Here is a 25625-nt window from a genome sequence, read left to right on the forward strand (position 1 = left end):
TCTGGGCAATTATTGTTGAATGGATTCTGTCTAATATGAGGTTGATGTATCAGATTCAATTATCGTTTTAAAATACACCAGTGTAAGAATGGAAACTAATTGTTTGATACTAAATGAAATCTTGAGGAAAAGTACGATAAGATATTGGACTTACCCGGAATCTGTATTATTAATATCCATGTATGCCACAATACAACACTTAATCCAATACACTTAGACCAGGAATCTGAAACAAAAAAAACCAGCGAAATTAGAAATATGGCGGCGCAAAAACCATTACCGCATTTCACACAATAAGCACTCCAGTCGGAAAACATATCATATAATTTCTTTATTTCATTTCATTTGCAAATGGATTTGTACAATATGGCTTAACCTGTGAAATAATTTTGTAAAAGATTTGAATTTGAAAAAGTGTCTCTTTAATATTCTCATTTTTCAATCTCCTTGATGCTTATAGAGTCAAATACCTGTAAGTCAAATATGAAGTCATATTTAATTTTTATTATTTTTTTTAATTATTTTTTATTTTTATTTTTTCCAATTTCATTGATACATAATATCTCATTCACACATCATCGTCAACATGCTCATCAATTAATTCACATCATCAATCATCCTTACAAAATGATGTCATGTATTGTTTGTATTCAATATTGATGTATTTGTGAAGTCATATTTTATAACAAACCTATTCACCCCTAAAAACACATTTGAGCTCTTCTAATACATAGGCTGGAACAGTTCATTATAAATTTTCAGGGGTGAATAAGTTCAACACAGCACATATAGGTACAAAATATGGATGATCTTTTGGTTATATGTATTATTGATAATGAGATTGACTATATATATACACCAGAAATGTCTGTATCAACAGCAATGCAATAAAGACAACCTTAGTGATATCTTCAAACTTACAGACATTTTAGTAAGAAGTAAATAATTCAGCAATTTATGTTTATGAGGTCCAAACACCAATTTTCAAATTTTAATAAGTCCCAGTGTAAAGAAATATTAGAGAGTTCTCGACAAAACTTTGGTGAGTCCCACAGGAAAGCCATGAAAATCACTGATAATTATTACCAGATATGTAAATCGCTTTATAACCATTCTCATCAGATGTTCTTTAACGTGAACATTTGATAATTTTTTAATTAATGATTAATTATTAAAGACATCTGATCATTTTTATTATTTTTTCGTTGACTAATGATATTTTATTTTTGAAAAATAAAAATATAAAATTGTATCTCTGCACCAAATAAAACCCAAATAAAAATCTGCAGTGATAGGTGAGCAGATAAATAGATTAAGGCCCGAGTCTCTGGAGTCATTACCGAAGTACACCAACATGTGTGTCATTAATTACTTTTATAGGATAACCGCGTGTAAGGCAAGCCTACGGCCACCACAATCAACAATATTCATCAAAACCCAGAAAAATCTGTAATGAGGATATCGTTTTTGTCACAAGTCTGCTAGACAATTTGATTTTCTCTCTGGTCGCTGTTCCAAACATTTCCAAGTTTGACATGCACGATAACAATGGCTGTCGCTGCGAGCGAGATAGGTATCATCTGGCCATATTTGAAAAATAACAACTAAAAAGTACCTTCCAGTGCAATTTGATTGCTGATTATATTGACTTTTCAACTTTTCTTCTGCTAGGCGTTCTCTAGGGAGATTGGTCTGCAATAGACACACCAGAGGGCGCTCAAAAGATTCCAAACTCCAAGTCAAAAACAAGCTCTACGATGATAATGATCAATATCAGTACTTTCCTTTCTCATAGGGTTAAAACGCTTGGGGGACTGAAGGTAATTCTCAAGTGGGAGCGGATAGGCAGGACTCGTGACAGTTTATCGGTGATGACATCTACAGAAAGTTAATGTTTAGTATGTGAAGTAAATCAATTTGTTGCTTTATTAGGTGTTATCAGTTAGGGAAGGCTTCAACTAGGCTTAAGATTGACAGATCTTTAACCAGCCTCAGCATCTAACAGTTTGTAACCTTGTTGGTACAAGTTGGAGATATGATTGAATCCGTCCCCCGAGAACATTTAAAGCGGTTACTAGAAATTAATATGAAAATCGTATTGATGACCCCGTCATATAACACATTAAGGAAGAAGATTACATTGACATTTTACTACCTCAGACACAAAAGAGTTCCAATATTGATTTTGAAGGCAAATAAGTTGTCATAGCTATTTGTCCATGACAACATTTAGAGGACTGAAGGGATATAAGATTAGGCAGCCCTAAAATAGTCCTATTTATAGTATCAATATTTATCAAACCTTGATAGACAGATCTATACATCCAGTAAGGGTAAGATGTTTCTATTTTACCCAGGGCAATTAAGACAGTCTACTGCAGGCAGCTGTACAATTGTATGACGTCACAATGATAATGACATGACGTCAGGATAGTAAATGTGTTGACGTCATACGTATGTCAACGTTGTCATCAATTACGCAATGTTGACAATAAATACACAAACAGGTTTAGAGAAAAATAATTATTCACCTTCTTGAGAGTGAGCCAAGGTAAATCTTTAAATTCCAACCCTCAGGGTAAGATTCTTTATAATTATCTGTCAAACAATCAGCAAGCTTCATATTTGATAACTTTTAAAGATCGTTTATGCTTTACCAGTAATTGGATTGGAATTCCCATTTCACCCTTAAGATGGTGAAGATTTTATTAGTCTTGTAAATATGATAAAACAATAATGTTTCGGCTTTTGTCGACTGATACAAGATGGTACAAACTAGAAGTGTCTGTAAGAGATCATTGACCCAGTGCCTTCCAATACCAAGTTAAAGGGGTGGACACGAATGTGACAGAGATTCAACAGAAAACATGATAGCCCTTCTTCCAATGACAGACACATAATAATTCTCCCTCCATTTTAATTAATAGTTCTCATTAGGATTCATTTATCCATTTCAAATAAAGGGCAATAACTCTGTAAATTGCAACCACATGAGACAATTTTATGTTGCTTCGAAACAAACCGCAACTTCCTAAAACATTTGCAAATCTCTATTTTATTTAAGGGTGGTAAGCATGGTATATGGGTGAATTCCGAAGATACACAGAAACAATTAACAGAGGACAATTGCACACAGTACAGGAGTACATACAGCATTCAAGACCATAAGAGTTGTACCAATTAGGGACTAATTATCTCCACCATGTCTGGCCGTGTAAAACATAAATGACATCCCCATAACAATGTCCCCGCCAAATTTACTTCAAAATTAAAAAAGAATCGTTAAGTTGTCTGGGAAAACAATGTATTTTCTCCCAGCAGAAGGTCATAGGTCAGGGTCCATATAGCCCAGGTCAATGAATTACATCTGAAAGGTTGCGTCTTGTACTCAGAGCTTGCCATAAATTAACTGAAGATCTATAGTTTATGGCTGTACCTGAAAAAACTAGCAGCCGACAACTTATGGTGAATTCATGGTCCTCCAATAGGTCTGTCCGGGAAGTCAGACGAGGGCTACTAATTATCTCATTAACAAAAACGGCGGCGAAATGTTGTCGAACGGCATGGATAAAATACAAATAAAGTTTCTGCCCTAGATGACCACCAGACAAAATAATGGCCGACAACGAGAATTTTGCATGTAGAATCAGCTGTCTGACTGAATTTCTAATAAGAGTTGAAAACTCTCGTAATGGCTTTACTTTAATTTGCATCTAGCAGACCTGTCTATAGAGACTGCCGTACAAAGGCAAAGAGAAAATGGTCGATATAGCCAAGTGGTCTTTATACACTGGTCCTATATATAGAGGTAGCGCTTTTCACACAGAAAATGTCATGTGTAATAAATTTTCTTTGTTTCATATGAAGATTTGGTTTGATCTACTTGATCCTGACTTAATTGTTATATAGGCATACTGTTTCTGTAATAGAAATATTAAGGCAAAAGTTCCCAAGAGAAATCACCAACTTAGGACAAGTAGCTGAAAAATACCTCCAGAGAATTTGATACCAGGACTACATATAGTAAGAGTATATTGGGTACTAAGAAAACAAATGGATGCATTTGTTTTTTCATTAAAACATAAATATTCAGATTTGAAAAGCAATAAGCTGTTTAGATAATCCAATACAAGGGGTTTTCATCCTAATTAGGCTTAGATTTGTTTCTGGTAAGCATGTGTTTCCAATAACAGAAAACATCTTAGGCCAAGTTACCATTTAAATTTTGTAAAAATCTTATTTCAAATAAAGAAAAAGAGTAATTTGAAAATTTCCATTACCGTTACCAAGGAAACCAATGTCAATCCCACAATTCCCTGTCAACTCACGAGGTGTTATGCAAGTCACAACTTCGAACTTTTCCATACATCTCTCACAATACTACTGTTTTGTTTCTTCATTTAAAGACCCAAAAAAAATTAAAAACTTCATCTTACAGAAAAATCAGAATATGGTCCCAAAAGGTAATTTAGACTTTCTTAAAGAAACATGAAGTCAGATTCTTTTGTATGCTATAAAATGTTGGCAAGATTACTTGCTTTTCAAAGTTTTTTTAACCAAGGGAAGAAAATTGCAACCAGAGGCCCGAGATATTGGATACATCTTGTCTCACCACTATGGATTTTTTTCCAAGGATATCTTAACACTTCCAGGTTTCCTGGACTTGGAGTTTAACACATTTCCAGAAAATAATGGGAAAGAAAGAAATTTGGTGCCTAGAAAGAAGGAATTCGGTGTGATAGTTTGTTCTGAAGATAAAATTGAGTTTCTTTAGAAAATTCCACAGTGCACTTTATACTCTGTATGTGCAGCTTGCACAGATAGACACATAGCATTATACTTTTATTCACCGCCGACTCGATATATACAAAATATTAGATTGTACAATGTAGTATCTGCCCCAGATACTGGGTAGATCAAATGTTTCAATCTGTGAAGTTGCCAGACTGAAAGCATACACAAAATTGGTCATTGCTTTGGGTCACCAAGATCCAGAAGAAAAAAAAAAACAAAACAAGGACATAGTCATTCCGATCCCCCGCCAATGGAGATATCAAAGCTGAAGTAAGTTTGATTGTGGAGACTTATGTGTATGACAAAAAAACAGGAAAAATGAAGTTGAGCTAAAGAAAGATGGAGTATAATTCAAGTAGAGCGGGGCTGCAATTGTTGAATCAGGTATACAGCCTTGACATTTATATTAGACTATATACACAAAGATGGGTGGAGTTTTGCAAATTAAGTAACATTTACCATTTACCATGATATTTTCAGCAATGTTTCCATGGTAACGGAAAAAGTGCAAAAAATGAAAACCTAAAAATAGCAAAAGGTACTACTAGACCATAAAAAGAATGTGTCTATGAAGTTTCGTGGAAATATCTCTGCTGGTTTTAGAGTTATGCTCCGGAAATGAACCTGCTACAAAAATATGATATTTTCAGCAATGTTTCTATGGTTACAGAAAAAAGCACAAAAAGTGAAAACCTAAAAATAGCAAAAGGCACTACTAGACCATCAGAACAATGTGTCTATGAAGTTTCATGGAAATATCTCTGCTGGTTTTAGAGTTGTTCTCCAGAAACAATTCTTACACAAAAATCTGCCATTTTCAGCAATGTTTCCATGGTTACAGAAAAAAGTACAAAAAGTGAAAACCTTAAAATAGCAAAAGGCACTACTAGACCATAAGACTAATGTGCCTATGGAGTTCCGTGCATATATCTCAACCGGTTTTCCAGTTATGCTGCGGAAACGAACCTGGTACAAAAATATGATATTTTCAGCAATGTTTCCATGGTTACGGAAAAAGTGCAAAAAATGAAAACCTAAAAATAGCAAAAGGCACTACTAGACCATAAGAACAATGTGTCTATGAAGTTTCATGGAAATATCTCTGCTGGTTTTAGAGTTGTGCTCCGGAAACAATTCTTACACAAAAATATGATATTTTCAGCAATGTTTCCATGGTTACGGAAAAAATGCAAAAAATGAAAACCTAAAAATAGCAAAAGGCACTACTAGACCATAAGACCAATGTGTGTATGAAGTTTCGTGGAAATATCTCTACTGGTTTTAGAGTTATGCTCCGGAAACCATTTGGACGGACGGACGGACAGACGGACGGACGGACGGACGGACGGACGGACGGACATTGGGCGGGGGATAAAAATTCACATGCTACGTTTACCCCTCTCCTTCAAGATGATCTTAAAACACTTACATTTCCAAAACATCTTGTTCTCCGCTCTGTTTACGTAAAAAATTACCAGGTACATGGTCATGGTGGCTGAGTGTTCAAGATTCCCTGTTAATATTACCAAACTTAGCCTTCCAACTCTGGGTCATGAGATTGAATCCCATGTGGGGCAGTTGTCAGCTGGTACTGATCTTGAAGGCAGTGGTTTTTCTCCGGGTACTCCGAATTTCCTCCACTTCCTAAACTTGGAACATACTTAAATGACCTTCATTGACACTAATCTAACCAGATCAAACCTTTTAATTATTAGAGGTCTGTAGTTATATTGACCCTATAATATTTCTTAATTTGGACAATTATTACAAGATTTGTTCTTTGTAATTTGCTTCTTGGAGGAAAGCTCCTTTCAAAGTCTATCATATAGGCATTTAGAAAAAAAATTACAATAAGGAGAAATACGAAAAAACAGATGATCATTAGAATAAGATGCCTGAATTCCAAATTACAAATGAAACAATGCAAGAGGCCCATGGGCCATAACGGTCATCTGACTATTACTACAATACAACTTAGTCATTTAAAGATTTTAGCCCATTTGACCCCTGTGACCTTGAATGAAGATCAAGGACATTCATTTGAGCACACATGGTAGCCCTTCATCCAAGCATATCAAGGGCCCAATATCAGGTCTCTAGGCCTCTTAATTATTCACAAGAAGTTGTTTAAAGATTTTAGCCATTTGGATCCCTGTGACCTTGACTGACGTTTAAGGTCCTTCATTTGAACAAACTTGGTAGCCCTTCATCCAACCATGCTATATGCTCGATATCAGTATCCTGAGCCTTTTGGTTCTGAGAAGAAGTCGTTTAATGATTTTAGCCTTTTTGACCCCCATGACCTTGAATGAAGATCAAGGCAATTCATTTTAACAAACTTGATAGCCCTTTATCCAAGCATGTCAAGGGCCCAATATCAGGTCTCTAGGCCTCTTAGTTATTCACAAGAAGTTGTTTAAAGGATTTAAGCCTATTTGACCCCTTTGACCTTGAATGAAGGTTAAGGTCCTTCATTTCAACAAATTTGGTAGCCCTTAATCTCAGCATGCTGCTGGCCCAATATGAGTATCCTTGGTCTTTTGGTTCTTGAGGAGAAGTTGTTTAAAGATTTTAGCCTATTTGACCTTGAATGAAGGACAAGGTCTTTCATTTCAAAAAAACTTGGTAGTCCTTCATCCAAGCATGTCAATGGCCCAATATCAAGTCTCTAGGCCTCTTATTTATTGACAAGAAGTTGTTTACAGGATTTAAGCCTATTTAAACCCTGTGACCTTGAATGAAGGTCAAGGTCATTCATTTAAATAAACTTGTTAGCCCTTCATTCCAGCATGCTACAGGCCCAATATAAGTACCCTGGGCCTTCTGGGTCTTGAAAAGAAGTTGTTTAAAGATTTTCGCCTTTTTGACCCGTGTGACTTTAAAAGCCAAAACCTTCGGGTCAGATGACCTAAAAATGTTTAAATACAACATGAATTAAGCTCAGCATCAAATGTTCTCAAAGAGCTTTTATGAAAGAATGGTAGCATTTTGAAGCAACTAAAAGTTCATCATCCTCTTGTAGTGATTTCATTAGACATTCAAACTGTGTTTAGAAAAGTACAATCTCAGAAGAAGAAAAAAAAAAGTATTAAATAAAATCCACATTCCTATGTCAGGTCTTTGATTTTCTCTACAAGTAAATGTGCATTTGCCTCTTAGGGCAAGTGTACTTTGTCTTCAACTGCAACCAAAGTGTCGATAAAGAAACCATTTTTTCTTTTTAGCAAAAAAAACACATACGTTTCACAGACAAATGATGTATTGTCGTGCCAGGCTTAACCATATATATACCATTAAACCTCCAATTCAACAAGATATGGTCATTGGAATTTTCTGATTCAAAGCTAGATTCTAGCTTTAAGCTTTGTAGTGAAATTTTGGAACTATTGAATAATCCTGAAACTTTAAAACAATTAAAAAGTTAAAAGTCATTCATTTTCTGTAATTACATATGAAGGTTATAACAGGTTTAATAGAAAGTATTTTTGCAGTTCCTGCATGATGAATCAAAGTCTTCAAAACGTTTGGAGAGTATTTTCATTAAAGTTTGACAGCTACGATTAACTCATTCACCCCTGAAGACATATTTAGACTCTTCTACATCAAAGACTAGACCAGTCCATTATGAAATTCCAACTTTCAACAGGAAAATGTAGACATTACAGCATAAGAAACATAAAAAAAATAGGAATTAGTGAACTGCGAAGTTTATCCTCCATGAATATGATTTTTATAGGAAACCACAGAATATATTTGACCACATGAATTAAAAGTGCTATTATATGGTATATCATGGAGTCTAATTTCAGTAGGGAAAAAAATTCCCTGTTTTTACCAAATATCATTACAACTGTACAGAACTCTTCATTATTCCAAAAACAGTTTTTCTGATGATGTGACAAACTTGATACAAACATCGAAAAGCTCCTGGTAAGAAAATGGCACACATTTACGACAACTCATTATTACCTGATGGAAGTCACTATCATGGCTTCATACATTAGCCTCCGAGAACTTACAAGCCAAGTAGGTGTTATAGATTTACTAAACTAATTGACAAAATGACATATTACCATACTCACTCACTACCAGGAAGGGAATTTTTTTTTTATCAAAATAGAATTTGACAATACGCCACAAATTCAAATTTATAAATGATCATAAAACAAGGAAATGAACAGGGTTTTTTTGTTTGATGACCGAATGTAAGATTTTTCCACAGAAGTCTATATTCCCATGTACCTACTGGCAACCAGGACGGGAAGAGTTTATAGAATATTCAAAATGATTAAAACTCTATATTCCCATGTACCTACTGGCAACCAGGACGGGAAGAGTTTATAGAATATTCAAAATGATTAAAACATGGAATAATTTTTTTCAGTTTTACGTCTTATTAACAGTATTGTCATTTAAGGACATGCAATGTTTGTTGGTGGAGGAAAACTGAAGTACCAGCAGAAAAACCACTGACTAGCAGTCACTGCCTAGCAACTGCCCTCTGGTTGGTGTTTTTTCTCTGGGTACTCTGGCATGGAAAACATGGAAATGAGCATCATTTTAATTTGTTGATCTGTAAGATTCCTATTTGGAATCCACAGTCCGTATATCAAAACACATCCTTGGCTTATAGCCATATCAAACCTTGATTTACTTTTCCCATCATCCACCCCTATCTACCCTTACTCCACTTATCCCCGCCCTTCTATCACTCCAGTATCCCTGGCCTAGCCTTACCCCACCCCACCCTACCTATATATAATTATGCCTATCCCCACCCTACTACCACCCCATCCCTGACCTAGCCTCACCCACCCCACCCTACCTATATATAATTATACCTATCCCCACCCTACTACCACCCCATCCCTGACCTAGCCTCACCCCACCCTACCTATATATAATTATACCTATCCCCACCCTATCCCTAGCTTAGCCTCACCACACCCTACCTATATTTAATTATACCTATCCCCACCCTACTACCACCCTATCCCTGGCTTAGCCTCACCCCACCCTACCTATATTTAATTATACCTATCCCCACCCTACTACCACGTGCACCCCGTTCCTGGCCTAGCCTAACCCCATCCCATCCTAGCTATACATAATTCTTCCTATCCCCACCCAACCCACAATACACTTTTTCCATCATCTATTCATCCTACTATATCTATGCCCACTCCATCTAACCCAAGTCTACTGCCACCCCACCCCCTACTCTCCCCATGCCCTCGTCTCCCCACCCCCAAAATAACCATCAGTTCTACTCCTTATGCCATTTCACCTACCCTCACCTCTTGCTCTGTCTTCTATCACCCTCCTATCCAACCCTCACCCATTCCTGTAGCCCAATGTCTGTCTAATTTCCCCCACACACACCATATTGGGCAGATCTGTGGAGTTCTTACCATTAAATCCTTTAATGTATAAACCCATTCTGCTGTAGGGACGGGCATGATCATTAAAACCAAGATCCAAGATTGAATTTTCAGGGAAATGGTGATTTTATCGCCATGGAGATAACCATATTATTTCTTTAAGGTTTAAAAAGTTGATTTAGTTTTACATTAAATGGGAAATCTGTTGAAATTAAATGAAAGAAGATGTGATCTACATAATATCATAAGCCGTAATTTGTATACAGAAGAGGAGAAATAAAACGGAATTAGTTCTGATCGCGTGGCAGTGACGACTTTGACAAGCCATGTGTACAGTACGTTCAAATCTTATCAAAATTACCACCTCAAATTATTCACCATTTCATTATACCTACAACAGGAAAACACATTCAATTTCTAAAGAAGAAAAAAATTTGAAATTGTTGGATTCGGAATGATCCATCATCCTGTCAAACAGTTCCGTAGTCAGAACATAACCTGTAATTATATCTACAGTACGACAGATCTATTCTCGTGATTCTATCTAGATTTATCATACAACATGCAGCAAACAACGTGTGAATATTACAACAACACGATTTGATAATGACACAGCCACATTTGGCTATGAAATTTTGGTGTAAATCCAGAAAATCTTTTAGGAAATTGGAGAGCAAGTTCACTGAGCTAGCTTTTCCACACAGTTTGGGCAATTTGTTTGGAGGGTAAGTGAATTTGTTTAGAGAGTAAGTGATATGCACTTTTAACATATTGTGGGGTGAGCTGAGCCCATATCAAGCTCTACATCGCAAGGCGCAATGTGTCAGACATATGGATCTGAAGAGAGCCAAGAGAAAAAAAAAATCCCAATGTCCATGCGGTAAAATCCCAGACAATCTCTAGATCTTCTTAATGTTTGAGAAGGAGGACATCGTATTTGTTAAAGTTTTATTAGATTTTTGGGGTATTGAACTTCTCCTGAGTAGATTTGTCTGTGACTGGAACACCATTGTGTAGCGAGGTAAATTCTGTGCAAAATCCAATATCCGACAAATGCTAGATTATCCGTTGACGTTACTCTGTATTCAAATCGACGAAAGATCACTAACTTACACAGACAATAAGACAAACTGTATTTTTTGTTCATTAGTTTATAAATTAGAAATGCTATACCAGATCGAATATTTAAACAAAGAAATTTCTCAGCTTTTTATGCATGTTGATTGAAACGGCATGTATCTGTGAGTTCAAGATGTATAAGTACATTGAAACCTAGCTGTCTAATTAAACCTAGATTTTATGAAACAATGTTTGTTACACATCTAGTGAGACTTTTCAATGTGTGATGATCTGATGACCGGTACAATGTGTACACTCACTCTCATCTGACAAATGACCAGCCAACATATGAGTCAAGTATGACATCAAGCTTCAGTTTTTTACTTTCATTTTGAAGACAACTTTTAACACCTTTTGTGTACTTATGCTGCTTTGTCATTTGCCTGATGAAGGTGTCAATGTACACATTGTGAAATTAGTCATCGAAATGTCACACAGAAAATACTCCCTGATGTATGTTTTTACATATCATATTAAGTAAGCTATACCTTTCTACCTTAATGAAAATGTTCAGAAATATTTAGGTATATTATATATAAACTTATTTAACTTATTTTTCTTAATTAGATAAAAGTCCTATTAATAGCCAGAGTAATGTAAGTATAAGGATGTGCCAAGTTTGTTGGTGGAAGAAAGCGGAGTACCCAGAGAAAAAAAAACCACCGACAGCAGTCAGTAAGTCACCACATGGAGCCACTTGGCCAACGCAGCCCCTAATTAACAGTTACCTGAGTTAATTAATTGATTGATAGATCATTTGATATATATAAGATGTTAGTCAGGACATTGCTGCTACATAATGAATTTTGTTGTATTTTTGCTTCATTAGAAATATTTCAAAGTACATAAAAATGAAGCTTCCCCCAATTAATTTCTTTATGAAAACAGCGAAAACAACTTCTGACAAATGTCGTTGAGTACAGCCGTTCATTAGTTGTAATATGTGAAATCCAAATCAAATTATAAAATATCAAAACATTTATATATTTTGGTTTTATGACTGCAGGCTATCTATTAAGATTTTCAGTAAACACCTTGTTTCTGAATTTGGAAAATGTCCCTGAGACTTATCAAATATATCTCCGGATCCATTATGTGAAAATAAACTTAAGAATTTATCAAATTGGAAAAAAAAAAAAATACCAATTAAAAGCCTGTGTATATGTGGCAGTCATCTTGAATCTTTATCCAGAGCATGTTCTATAATCACAAATATTCTACCAAGTTTAGCAAATCATTAATTTTAACTAAATTCTAAATTAATTATATGATATGTGACTAAAGCCAATCAGAAGCCATGGCAAATTAACCCTTTCTTGCTTGATGAATAGGTACTAGTACAACTAGAAATTATACTGATTTTATATGCAAAGTTTGGTCAGAATTACTTTGGTAGTTTCTGAGATTTAGACTTTTGGTAATAATGAAAAAGTACTTGTGACATGTCATCTAATGACAATGCAATTTAGAAATGGGTAAAACAGTTGTGAAAATTTTAAAATCATTATATCAATTGAAAAATATGGGATAAAATTTTGAATATGAAGCTAATTTAAGAGATCTTTTAATCTTGAAATTATGTGGAATTTTTTTTTATAAAACATGTTTTTCAAAGACAGTAAAACGTTACCATAACTTTAGAATGCAAATGCACTATCTACACCCATAAAGGGAAGACAATTATACCTTAAAGGTATATAACTTAACTAGTTCTAACAGCATACAGATAAACACACTCACAACACCGATTCACTTCTAACATCAACCGACATTTAAAAACATTTTAATGACAAGATTTCTCACTCAAGGATGCAGCTCTCGCTTGAGCGAAATAACCGGGCAATTTCTATGAAATATGAAGAGAAATGTAAAAGCAGAAATCACGACAAATATATCACATCTCGCAATATTGCCAATCTGGACCGTGTAATATAGCATTCGGAAACGATCGCTGAAACGATTCTAATTTATTATTGATATGAAGAGCGGAATTTCAACAAGATTTAGATGAAGAGTTTGATGGTATCGGTGATCAACTGGTAATGTGTGATGGAGGGAAACTAGAAAACAACATCAATTTCCAAGTATTGTATGCGCGATGTTTTTAACGCAGCATTGACGGCATCGTGTCTCGACACCCCGCTCGCGATCACCAGTTTCCAATAGCAGGCCTTCTGTTTGTGTTATGTAAATTTTGTGAGCTATGTCTCTGTGATGACGATTACCATTGCGTTTGTTCACAGCCATGCTTCTTTTGAAGTTTCAAATTACGGTAATTCACCAGGAATCGTGATAAAAATAATGGGAGGGGAAAAGATCTTGGACATTACGAAGGCTGTCGTTAACGGACCAAATTGCAGGTTCCACAATCGTTTAGAGTTTAATGAATTCCCAGTGGGAGTCTTGGGAGTCTTTCCAATTGGACTGCTGTGATGTTTCCCAACAGGAAATTTCTTTGAATTACCTAAGGATGGTTATCACATTCAACAGTTGCAAACATCTACAGTAGAAACCTTTGGTCCAAATTACTGTAGTTTTCATTTTTTTTTTTTTTTTTACCGTCGAGTTAAGTATCAGAAATGAATTGGTAGATCAATATATTTATTAACAGATATGCATACACCTAGTGTCTTGACACAGATCGATCAAATAAAAACAAATATCCATGCGACCTTTGCATGGTGTTGTCAGTTTCCCTTATTACATTATAACACGTATACTTCTATGAGGCATCTGTGTCCTTTATATGTACTTTTAAGTAGTCATCCAGAACTTTGGTAGAATGCCAGACATTTTTACCACTCAGATACTGCATGATGACACAGAGGTAGAGGACTAGTGGTAGAAAGTCAGAAACCTTAACCACTCACCCACTGTGACCCAGATATCAAGGAATAGTAATAGAATGTTAGACCCCTTAAACTCAAGTAACCATGACCCAGAGGTCGAGGGAATGGTAGAATGTCAGACATCTTTACAACTGAAGTCACCATGACCCAGAGGTCGAGGGAATGGTAGAATGTCAGACATCTTTACAACTGAAGTCACCATGACCCAGAGGTAGAGGGAATGGTAGAATGTCAGACATCTTTACAACTGAAGACATCTTTGCAACTGAAGTCACCATGACCCAGAGATCAGGGGCTAGTGGTAGAATGTCAGACTTTTTTAAACTCGTGTCACCCAGACCTAAGACAGGAGAGCTAATGATAGAGAAGTTGGACACCTTTCTATGCTACCCAGCAAAGGTGTTAGAAACATGAAGGACAAATGCTGGAATTTCACTCACATTAGCAACTTGACCTCTGTAGCACAAACTTAGCGAGCATTAGGAAGTCAAATGCCTTATCAACTTTACCATCGCAGCCAAGAGGAGGAGTGCTTAGTCAGAAACCTTCAGAGCTTGACACCAATGACCCAATAGTAGAGGGAAAGAATGTCAAAAACCTTATATAACGTACTACACTTTTAAAGCCACATGGTCCAGATGTTTAGGGATAAACTTAAAATGTCAATCACCTTTAAATAGCCAAATGTTACAGATGTAGATAGTTCTACCGTTTATATCAATATAAATCACCAGGACCGATACCCCATTAACCTCCTGCCCCAGTCCTTCCCTACATTAGTTACGTAAGTTACCTCCCCCACCGTAGTCCTTTCCAGTTGAAGCTACATAAGCTTCCTCCCCACCCCTAAGTTCTTCCCTATAAGCAACATAAGCTTCCTCCGTCACCACCAAGTCCTTCCCTATAAGCTTCCTCCATCACCCTCTAGATGCTGACCTACAGGTCGGCTATTTTTCCATATTTCAGATTTAATAACTATCCATATCCTAATTCAAACACGACCATATGATTAATCACCGTCTGAGACCTAGGTTAACAGATACCGTGACTTTTACCCACGGTACAAGTTGGTTTTGTCAATACTACCGTGGAAGGTTTCAGACTACATGTTCTGGTGAGCAATAGTATCAATTTTTTGGGTCTCAACAAGCACAGCTGAAAATATTGTTCAAATTATATAAATTTATAAGCCCTACAAGTTGCTGTTAAGCTACAGTCACCAATCCTTGCAGCCAATCAGCATTGCAGATCATTCATATACTATTTCTGTCAGCCAATCAGCATAGCAGATCATTCATATACTATTTCTGTCAGCCAATCAGCATTGCAGATCATTCATATACTATTTCTGTCAGCCAATCAGCATTGCAGATCATTCATATACTATTTCTGTCAGCCAATCAGCATAGCAGATCATTCATATACTATTTCTGTCAGCCAATCAGCATTGCAGATCATTCATTTACTATTTCTGTCAGCCAATCAGCATTGCAGATCATTCATATACTATTTCTGTCAGCCAATCAGCATAGCAGATCATTCATATACTATTTCTGTCAGCCAATCAGCATTGCAGATCATTCATATACTATTTCTGTCAGCCAATCAGCATTGCAGATCATTCATATACTATTTCTGTCAGCCAATCAGCATTGCAGATCATTCATATACTATTTCTGTCAGCCAATCAGCATTGCAGATCATTCATAGCTATTTCTATTGTACATTATACAGCGAATCTGGTTGATCAAGCATCAATTGCTTTAGCCAATCATAGCTGTTTTACAAAAGTCATGAATCAGCAAGTCAAGCTTTTCCTCAAATGTATAAAGAACTATCAAGTATTACCATGCTTATATCTTAAGATGTCCCCCATAATGGATGATTTGCTGGGTGATTGAGGCAGCTGGGAGTTCCAGCAGTAAAACTACCAACCTACCGTCAATACCTTCATTGCCAGAAAAAATTGTTTACAGACAAGATGTACTAATATGTCTACTAAGTTCATTAATTAAGGTGATGTTGTGATCGAATGATTAGACTGTGTCTAGATTTTACATTCTCTCCAGCCCTCTACACCTGGACACCCTAACCATAAGGCTACTGTAACCTTTAACTGAATTAATTCAATAAGTATAAAGTAAATTTAGTGGGAGAGTAACACAAAAATTTATTGTAGTAATTTCCAGTAAAAAAACCTCCAAATGTATAGTCACGTTATGTACGCAACTCTGTAGAAATTAAAGTTTCTAATAAATTTGATGCTCGAACATTACAGCGGAAAGTACAGACTGACAGAGAACATTACAGTATCCATTTAATGCTTTCTGTAATACCAACAGTCTCTCACAAATCTCTACATGTTTCTGTGCTTCCAGTGTCTAGACTTCGGTTTGTTTAGCCTCTATTTACGTCAACATTTAAAACATGAAATTCTAACAAGTATATGTACTGTATCGTGATATCTGGAGGCAGGAAGGTATATTTGAAAGTGATTTCAAAGCCATGGAACAAAATTTTATTTCAAAAACTGGCTATTAAGCTTGTTTGTGGTGCATGGTGCAATAGTTTTGTCTCCATGTAAAAATGTACAGCTGAGGGGAGGTTCCGAGAAGGACCTACATTTAGACAAGAAATCAATTACAAATCTACTAGACCAAGTATTTTAGCTACAATCTGTTCTAAAACACACCAAAAAAAACCAACAAAATTTATGTTCTAAGGGGAATGCCAGAAGAGACGCGACTCTGAAAATGCATGACGTCATAATGTATCAAAGGCAATGTCGTGGTCCTTAGGGACGAAGGATTTCGGAGGAGACAGTCATCGCTACAGTGGCCAGAGCTGTAATTACACCACAGTAAATAAAACTCAGAAAATAGATTTGTAAATGACTATTATGGGATTTATGGAGGCATTAAATGGACCAATACCGATTTGGATATTATCTTCTACATCTCTAACATACAAACACTCCACAGACACACAGTTAAACATTATGGTGATTATTTTGCTATATATTCCATGCTTTTTTCTTTTTTTTTCGCATTTTACAACTTGGGATTGTTCCTGGCTTCATTTTCCGACCAATTATAATGAAATCTTCTATAAAGATAAAGATTGACATGTACGTTTCTCGTGACAATATATCAACATAATCTTTTACCTTACTTAAAACAGTAAGTTATTTGTGTCACATGTATAAAATTTATTTCAATTTAAGTGAAAAATAAAGCCTGAAGAAATCATTGAATAAAAGATAAAATTTTCCAGCTTGAGTTATCACACGTAAATAACCTTTCCGTTTTCAGTACGAGTAACTTTGACCTTTGACCTGTTTTTTAGCACCAGTAACCTTGACTTTTGACCTTTTTAACTTGGAAAGCAATTCCAAGCATGTGCTTTTGGTACTGGGGATCTATAGGAATCTGTAAAAATAACTTCGCTAATTTTTATAATGTTGACCTTGACCCTTTAACCTTCAAACCTAAAAAGCAAAATATCTCAAGCAAGCATTTTTGGTAAGAAAGGTGTTATGATGTTTGAGTTGTATAGGTGTATATATATATATATATTGCACAAAAACCTTTTGGCGAACAATGCTGATAATATAAGAAAAGATAAAAACAATACCAGGTACTGACATTATTTGATGATAATACAAAAAGGTAGGGGATGGATTCTGAGGCTATTGACTTTACATCCGTATACACTAAAAACAGCCCTTACATTTCATAATGAACTAATCTTGCCTTTGATAAAAAGAGTTCAATAGTGTGGTAGTAGGTGAATGAGTTCATAATTTGCCTTCTGATGAGTTTTTTTTTATTTGAAAGAATGTACTATAAGATTCATTAATTTACTCCCAACCTACTCATCAATAGTCACTGAAATAAACTTCTTTTGATTTTGAATTAAACAACAGGATTAACTAAATATTAAAAATAACAAACTTCTTACCTCTTTTCCATATCAGCCACCCGTATGGATAGCTATAATTGAAATGATGTAACCGATACACATCATAACCACATATTAAGAGTAAACAATAATTTTATTTGAAGTTTGCTGCTATAATCGATCGCAAGTTTGATGATCGTTTAATTACATGGTTGGTGAAACTCTCGCTTTAACCGGTCTAATGTGCAGCATTTCATGGCCCGCAAACACTGCCTCAAATGTCAACTCAAACACATATTTTTAATGTGATTCTCTTGTATTCCGTTTCAACATCATCACACTTCAGATTTTTTTTTCGCCTTGATAGGTTGCAGAAATTACAAAATGTGCTAGACTTTGACTAGTATATAACACCCTGTCATCTGAAGGTAGGAACAGTTGTGTATAAAGAGCTTTGCATCAATGAATTAAGTGAAGAATTATAGAAATATTTAAGGAAAGTTACTTCACTCTAATTTTTTTTTACTTTAAAAAGTATTATCCTATAAATTTTTTTAAGTTGTACGAAGTTTTCTTATAATTAAGTAAAGTTTTACGAAATTTTCTTATAATTAAGTAAAGTTGATGATACAGAGGTATAAACTGATAAATTTCAAAGTTTGGTTTCTAATAGAAGCAGTAGTCTTTCTTATATTTTTGATCTTACTCACTGGAGCAATGGGTTATTTCAGGACATGCCAGTCAGCTTTGGTGGTGTCAATACATGGGATTGTCCCATGTGGTACTCAAACAAGTAACCAAAATGTCATTACAAAGAGCTAGTGGTAGAATGGAACAAAAGTTGTTAATTTGCCACCAAAGTATAAAAAGGTTATGAAGACTTCATTTAATGGCCTCTAACACACACAACAGACCGCATTTGGGTCAAACCCACCCACGACAAGTCTGCTCCCATTCCAACAAAACAAACACAATGTCTCTAAACTTTTGGGCCAGTAAAGATAGAAGTGGACCATTCATGAAGCACTTTCTACTAGAGTAAGTACAGCTTTTGTTCCTAAACCGAGACACCATCACAATACATATAATCAATCTACATCAAGGTCATCTATGTCAGTTTAAAACCGTACATTATCATGAGTTCAGTGGTCTCTGTTGATCGGCTGTCACAGAGAAATCCAAACAGCATGGTTTTAACTCATTTTATAGAATCCATCATATTCACTTTCATGTTGTGCGACTTCTATAGAGAAACCAAAGCGTTTCATTTGCTCCCAGTAACGTTATAGTGGCGAAAAAGCTTAAGATCGCCCACTGGAACAAGTTATTTCAGTAAGGTTCTATTGATTGACCCTTAGATTGTAGAGACAAAAATTGAATTTGAACCCTAAAATCTTACTTAACATGTTCCTTCACTATTGCAAAAGCATGTTCATCAAGCTAGAAATTAATCAAAAATAGCTTTCTTTCACTTATGATTCATCTTTAGGTTTGATAAATGAAGACTTTGAATTTGACTCGAAATGTATTTTGATCAATATTTCCTTACACTAATCAACTTATAGCAAAACTAAATGTTAGACTGGAAAAAAAACTTTAAAATTTCATTAAAAAAGGTACCTAAGCTTATATTTCTCACTGAGCCTGAACGTCTCACATTTGAAACATAGAGTGATCTCCCTTCTTCTTCCCTTTATGGCACAGCTCAGCTGTTGACGGCAATCAATTTGTTTTCACAGGGTAGTCCCACGATTCATTTGACGTTTTTGCTCAATTTGTTTGCACATTTAGTTAACGTTGTGCTTATGCTTTAGCCTGTCATTCATTTTTGTGTCTTTTGGCCATATGTTTTTTGCATCTGAAAGTGTTTGTCCATGTATCAAAGTTTGATTAAAAGGATTGAACGATACATTACCTAGATAAACTAGTCTACTTATTCAAACTGCAGAAACTTTTCCCATCAAAAGCATTTATCACCTTGTTCAATATTGTATCAGTCCAATAAAGAAATATTAAAAGTTTAAAGTAATAAAACATATATGTTCCTCCATTGGGCCCTAGACGGCAGTCCCTTTTTGTTATTTCAAAAATAATATCTAAAAAAATCAACATTTCTCAGTGTTGTTTATAGAGTAAATATCATTATAACGTTACACAATTAGAAGTTGTCCAAATAAAAGGAAAGTATGCTGAACAAAACTTCGCGGTGGGATTCAGAACCAGTTTTATAGCATCATATTAAACATGATCAAGTCATTGACTTGGGGGATCATAATATTACATAACAACTTCTCACAGGACACTGTTTATTTATTAGTTTGTTTGTGTGTTGAGCATCCTTAGGGGCCCGTAACAGAACAGGTATATACGAGACATTTGTACAATAACAGGAACCAACAGATTCTTTTTACTTAAAGTAATATCTGGGAGATGTAAATATCACTGTTTCTGTTTGAAACAAACATAATGCGACAGGATGCGATGAAGTGTGACAGAACTGACTGTATGATGGAAAACAAAATACACACCTATCCCCCTCCCCTCCCCACCAAAAAAAAAAAAAAAAAAAAATCAACGATATGGTTAACCTGTGTCCCTTTACTAGAAGAGAACGAGAAACCCTTAGTCCAAACATATCATTTTTAAAAAACCAAGATGCCTGTTGATATGTAGCCATCTTGAATTCTGATCCACAAAATATTTTAAGAATAACAATTCTGTTTTGTCTGCAGAAAGCAAGTCTCTATCCAGTCATCAAAAACAAATTCTTTATTTTTTTTTGTTCAATGTTAATTTCATATATTTTTTAAATTTTATAATGGTAACACCCACAGTTCTTTGTCGCCTACAAAATGGTTAAAGGCAGAGGCGTAATGCCAATCAAGGGGAGATAATTGTAGTGTAATGACAATCAAGGGAGTTAATTGTGGGCATTAAAATGTTTGGAATCAAAAAGAAATTGGAGGAGATGCTCGGACGAACTCAATGTGGTAATCTAATTAGTGAGTGTTAGCCGGCTAATTGGTTTAGAACTAATTATCACTGAAAAAGTCAGCTTCCTAACAAGAAGGGCTAAAATAGGTAATTATCTCCCTTGTTGTCAATAGCAACAACCAATCATGATGATTCATCTAAATATAGAAGCGCATGAAAATTAGCAACAATTTAACGACATCTTGCTTTATCCACATGGGACCTGTTCGTTCTCAGTTCTTTACAGTTATGTAACAGTTTTATTGAAATTTACAATGTTTGGACATTTTCCTTCCTATTTTTTATTCTTTTATGGAATAAAAAAAATCAGACTTTTGATTTAAGAAAAAAAAATTACAAAAAGTTTAAACATTCATTTTTTTAAGCATATCATTTTAATATCAAGACAATATTTATTTTGAATTTTTACAATATAGTAAAACTTAGAAACCACCTCTGTACAATGGCAACCTGTTTAGTACGATCACTTACTTGGGGTCTCAAATGACCAATTTCATAGTAATTCAACCTCTGTATAAAGACCAATTGGCTTATAGGACCATTTTTCATTGTACTTGAGGTGTTCCTTATAGACAGGTTTGACTGTAGTTGCTAATTGTGGAGAGTTCTACTTTGAGAATTTGATATCTATTCTATCAATTGTCCTGATAACAGCCATACAATGAATGTATTGGACCTTAAATGTTTTTCTATCTGAAGTGAGGCTGTACCATATTCTACTAGAAGATCTACTAAATTATTGATAGCAACAATCAACATGCCAACAGGAACAATTAACACAGCAGACTGGAGTCAGCTAGCTTTATCATCAATTTATCATAAACAATACAAGCTTTTGTCGTAAGCTTTTACATACACACTTCATTATTTCCAACTTAGTCAGTGAGCCTTTTCATTATTCAGAGTTGTTTGCTCTTGATAGTGAATGCGACTGATGTCTTTTTTTGAGACATCGGATAAAACTATAACTTAAAGCCTATTCACTAACTTATACTCCCATGCGCTTCCTTTATTTGGGTAACCATGGCAATATGATATGTCTTCAAAACTATTAATTTTTCAAAGTCTACATGCAAATTTATACTTTAAAGCATTAAAACTTGATCTCCAGTACACCACTTACTATCAATATTAGTTTCAATATCTAATACCAGGTATCAAACAAACACAACAGCAGTTGGGAAAACAATGTCCTCTTGTTGTCATGGCAACCACAAGGTTCCGCAGTCAAACTTATTGCTACAAACAATTAGTTACAAACATTGTTTCTAGCGTCTAATTCCAACATTATCATTTTTTTTTTTTTTTATGTTGTCAGGCATTAAAATCCCAATTGGTATAATCAGTACATGGATTTTGGATATTTAACATGGACTCTTAAAACAGTCCATTAGGCCTACAACAGGTGAGACTCCCTAATTATACCCACACGCAAACAGGTAGTGTAGATCAGTGTTCAGTTAAGGCAAACAAGGGAAATTTGCGAGCCTACAAATTTATCTACAAATTCTAAACACGTTTTTCTCATTGGGTTTAGATTAAGATAGAGAGTAACACCAAGAGCTAAAAAAAAAGGTTATCATAAGAGAGCAGAAAAGACAGAGCACAAGAGAACAGCATATCATGGAGAGCAGCAAAACAGAGAGAAGAAAAATAGCAAGCATAACAGAGCATTCAGCAAATTTCAAAAAAAAAAAGAAAGAAAGAAAAAAACAACAACAATAAAATAAGATATATATAACTGAAAAAGATGCAGGAATAAAAGATAAGAAAACATATAACCAGAATACTAGGAGAGAGCAGCAAAAATGAAATGTCTATTGCATCAATGACCCCTTCTATAAATCAAAGTAAGATGGCGATGGACAGACTACAAAAAGGAAAGGTGTGGCAATCAGAGAACAAATAGATGCATTTAATTAGACCAACAAAACACGCTGACAAAGGAAATATCAAAATTAGAGGGAGAAGAGAAGATAAGTTTGTTCACAAAATGCATCTTACAGCATCATAAACAATCCGAAGAGATACCACAAAACTATGTGTGTGTATGTACACTAATAGGAATGGCATTGGTAGAACAATAGAAATAACACGCACGAACTAATTGATGCTTTTGGAACAGATTTTAAAACATATCCCGTAGGCGATAAATAATAGTTACGTAGAAACCGTATCATTGTCGCTGTGTAACGGCACACCGAATCTCTCAATAGTAGGCTCAAGTGACTTAATTAATGTTCAAACAGACTCATTTCGTACAAATTCCCGCAAAAACAACACTTTCAATGACATAGCAAATTGCACAGTAGAAGCTATACACATTTTTAAATGCAATATCCAAGTCTAAATTATTCTAGAACAAATTTTCTCCGTCATAATTGCACGTACATGATAGGACGAGCCTCATTGTGAAATCTGACGAACAGTTTTAATCTGAGCCTTCAAATTTGTAAAAAAAAATGTCAAATACAGATTTCAGAAAGAAGAATATTCATAAAAATAAATAACATGACTATGTTAAACGCTGCACTCAAAACTATCAGATTCTATCCCTGGAAATAATTAACAAAATTACAAATTTCTCCCGGCTATAATTGAATATTCCTTCCAAATCACACGATTAAATTCTAATGAATTTTAAGTTTTCTTATTTTTTTTTTTTATATTAATTGATATAAAAGCCTTACATTTTAATTTCTTATTTCTGGATCACTAAAAAATTTTAAGAAATTCCTCACAAAAATATGTTTTTTATTCAAAAACATGCGATCTCTTTCATTTGGAAAATGTTATACCATATTCATTTCAATAAGCATCCATATGTCTCCCAAGTGCCCATCTCAATTTGAAGACTTTCACAGAGCCATAATTAATTAAACAAAAAAAAAACTCATTGCATTTTCATTTTTAGTGCCTTTGGTTTTTATTGGGTAAAATGTGTGGTTTTACCTTATTCTATAACAGCATTGTCTTTAACCATGCGTTCCTTTAGCAGATTTGTGCCAGTTGTACTGAATTCATACACTACCGCCTAATGGGACACTTTTGGACTTTTCCAATATGGCGGCACCCATATAAAAGATATATATGATTTGGATTCAAAAACTGATTATTTTGTATCTTCAAGGCATTAGGTATATAAAAGAAATATCTAAAAAGTCTTGTTTTCAACAAAATGGGTAATTGATGAAATGAATTACATAGAGTCCACCATCTTGGATCCAAGTGGTATGTTTCAAGAAACGCACAGCAGGTTCAATTTCAGATATAGCAGATTTAGAACAGAACAACTGGTACAAACCCACAAATGGAACACACGGTAAGTGTTGTCATGGTCACCAACAACCAATTTTCATTTGAAATGGTAAAATGATCAGGATATGGTTTGTTTTGGTTTATTAGGCAAAACGACGTATTAGCAGCATTATAAGATCAATTAAGGACCACCTCCATATGTATTATATTGTATGTGTGAATGTCTGTGGATTTTTGGGAAGCTGCAGTATATTAATGTTGCATCTCCTTGTAATTACGAAACTCTTGCCCTTTATATTAAAGTGCGATCCCATTGAAGCATACCACCGACGACACCACATAACCCAGAACTTTCCTCACAGGGATAAAGGCCAATACCCAAAGTGAGGCAACATGGAGTTGACCTAAATCTGTATTATCAGTATCAAAAGCTAATTCTTGGGGAGTTCCTGGTTCTGTTCTTATGTCATTTTAGAAAACCCAACATATACTTTGATTAAATCTGTTCTTAATCAAATTTGAGTCAAGGTTCCCAGTCCTATTCTACACTGTTCTTTCTATTTATCTTTGACCTTGATTTAATCTTCCTTTTTTAAATTATAGTGTAGTTGTTATATTGGTATTCTTTATCTTTTTCGTTGATGAAGACATGATTGGTTTTTGTATAGATGATCATATTAAGACTGCATGTATGCTTGCTATCTTGTATCCCCATCTCTAAAAGGGTTATGCATTCAGAATCTTTCATGCCTGGTAATTTGGTTAACTTATGGAAGACAAATTAGAAATGTTCAAAAGGAAAGCTTGCATGAGAGAAATTACGATTATCTAGTTTTGATGTTGAATGCTTAAAGCACTGACGGATTCAAACACAACACAAATCAAGTTGATAGAAAATAAGGAAGATTGGTAAAGATTGTTCAATACAGATAAATACAGGGATTTTTCAAGAAATCTATTCTGCTCATCATAATTAAACTGCATACAATGTGTAACGGCAAAAATAAAACCAGTGGTTAACAGCAATGCTTGTGGATCATGGTTAAGTATCATTCCTGAGTATCTACTTTAATTAATTTTTTTTTTCCATTAAATTAATGTCCTATTAACAGAAAAGGCCATTTAAGGATGCGCCACGCTTGTATGTACCAGAGTATAAAAAACACCAACCAGCAGTCCCTGGCAACTGCCCCCACATGGATTCGAACTCGCAACCCAATTATGGTGTGGAAGGCTTGTGGTAATTTGTCGTGACATCTTCACCACTTGGCCTCCGTTTATACATGGACGCCAATATGAGAACATGAAGTCAAACTCAGAACCTCTTACT

The 25625-nt window shown here is 35.0% G+C and overlaps 1 protein-coding gene across 1 annotated transcript in view; it reads right to left on the bottom strand.

The window, feature by feature from the left end:
- The window catches only part of LOC138317672 (uncharacterized), a 329361-nt gene that overhangs the window by 215411 nt on the left and 88325 nt on the right, over positions 1–25625 (bottom strand). Inside the window, exon 2 of the mRNA XM_069259496.1 lies at positions 155–226. Within this exon, the coding sequence (XP_069115597.1) occupies positions 155–226 (72 nt within the window). The remainder of the gene's footprint in view (positions 1–154; positions 227–25625) is intronic.

This window comes from Argopecten irradians, chromosome 3 (assembly GCF_041381155.1).
Source record: "Argopecten irradians isolate NY chromosome 3, Ai_NY, whole genome shotgun sequence".
NCBI lineage: Eukaryota > Metazoa > Mollusca > Bivalvia > Pectinida > Pectinidae > Argopecten > Argopecten irradians.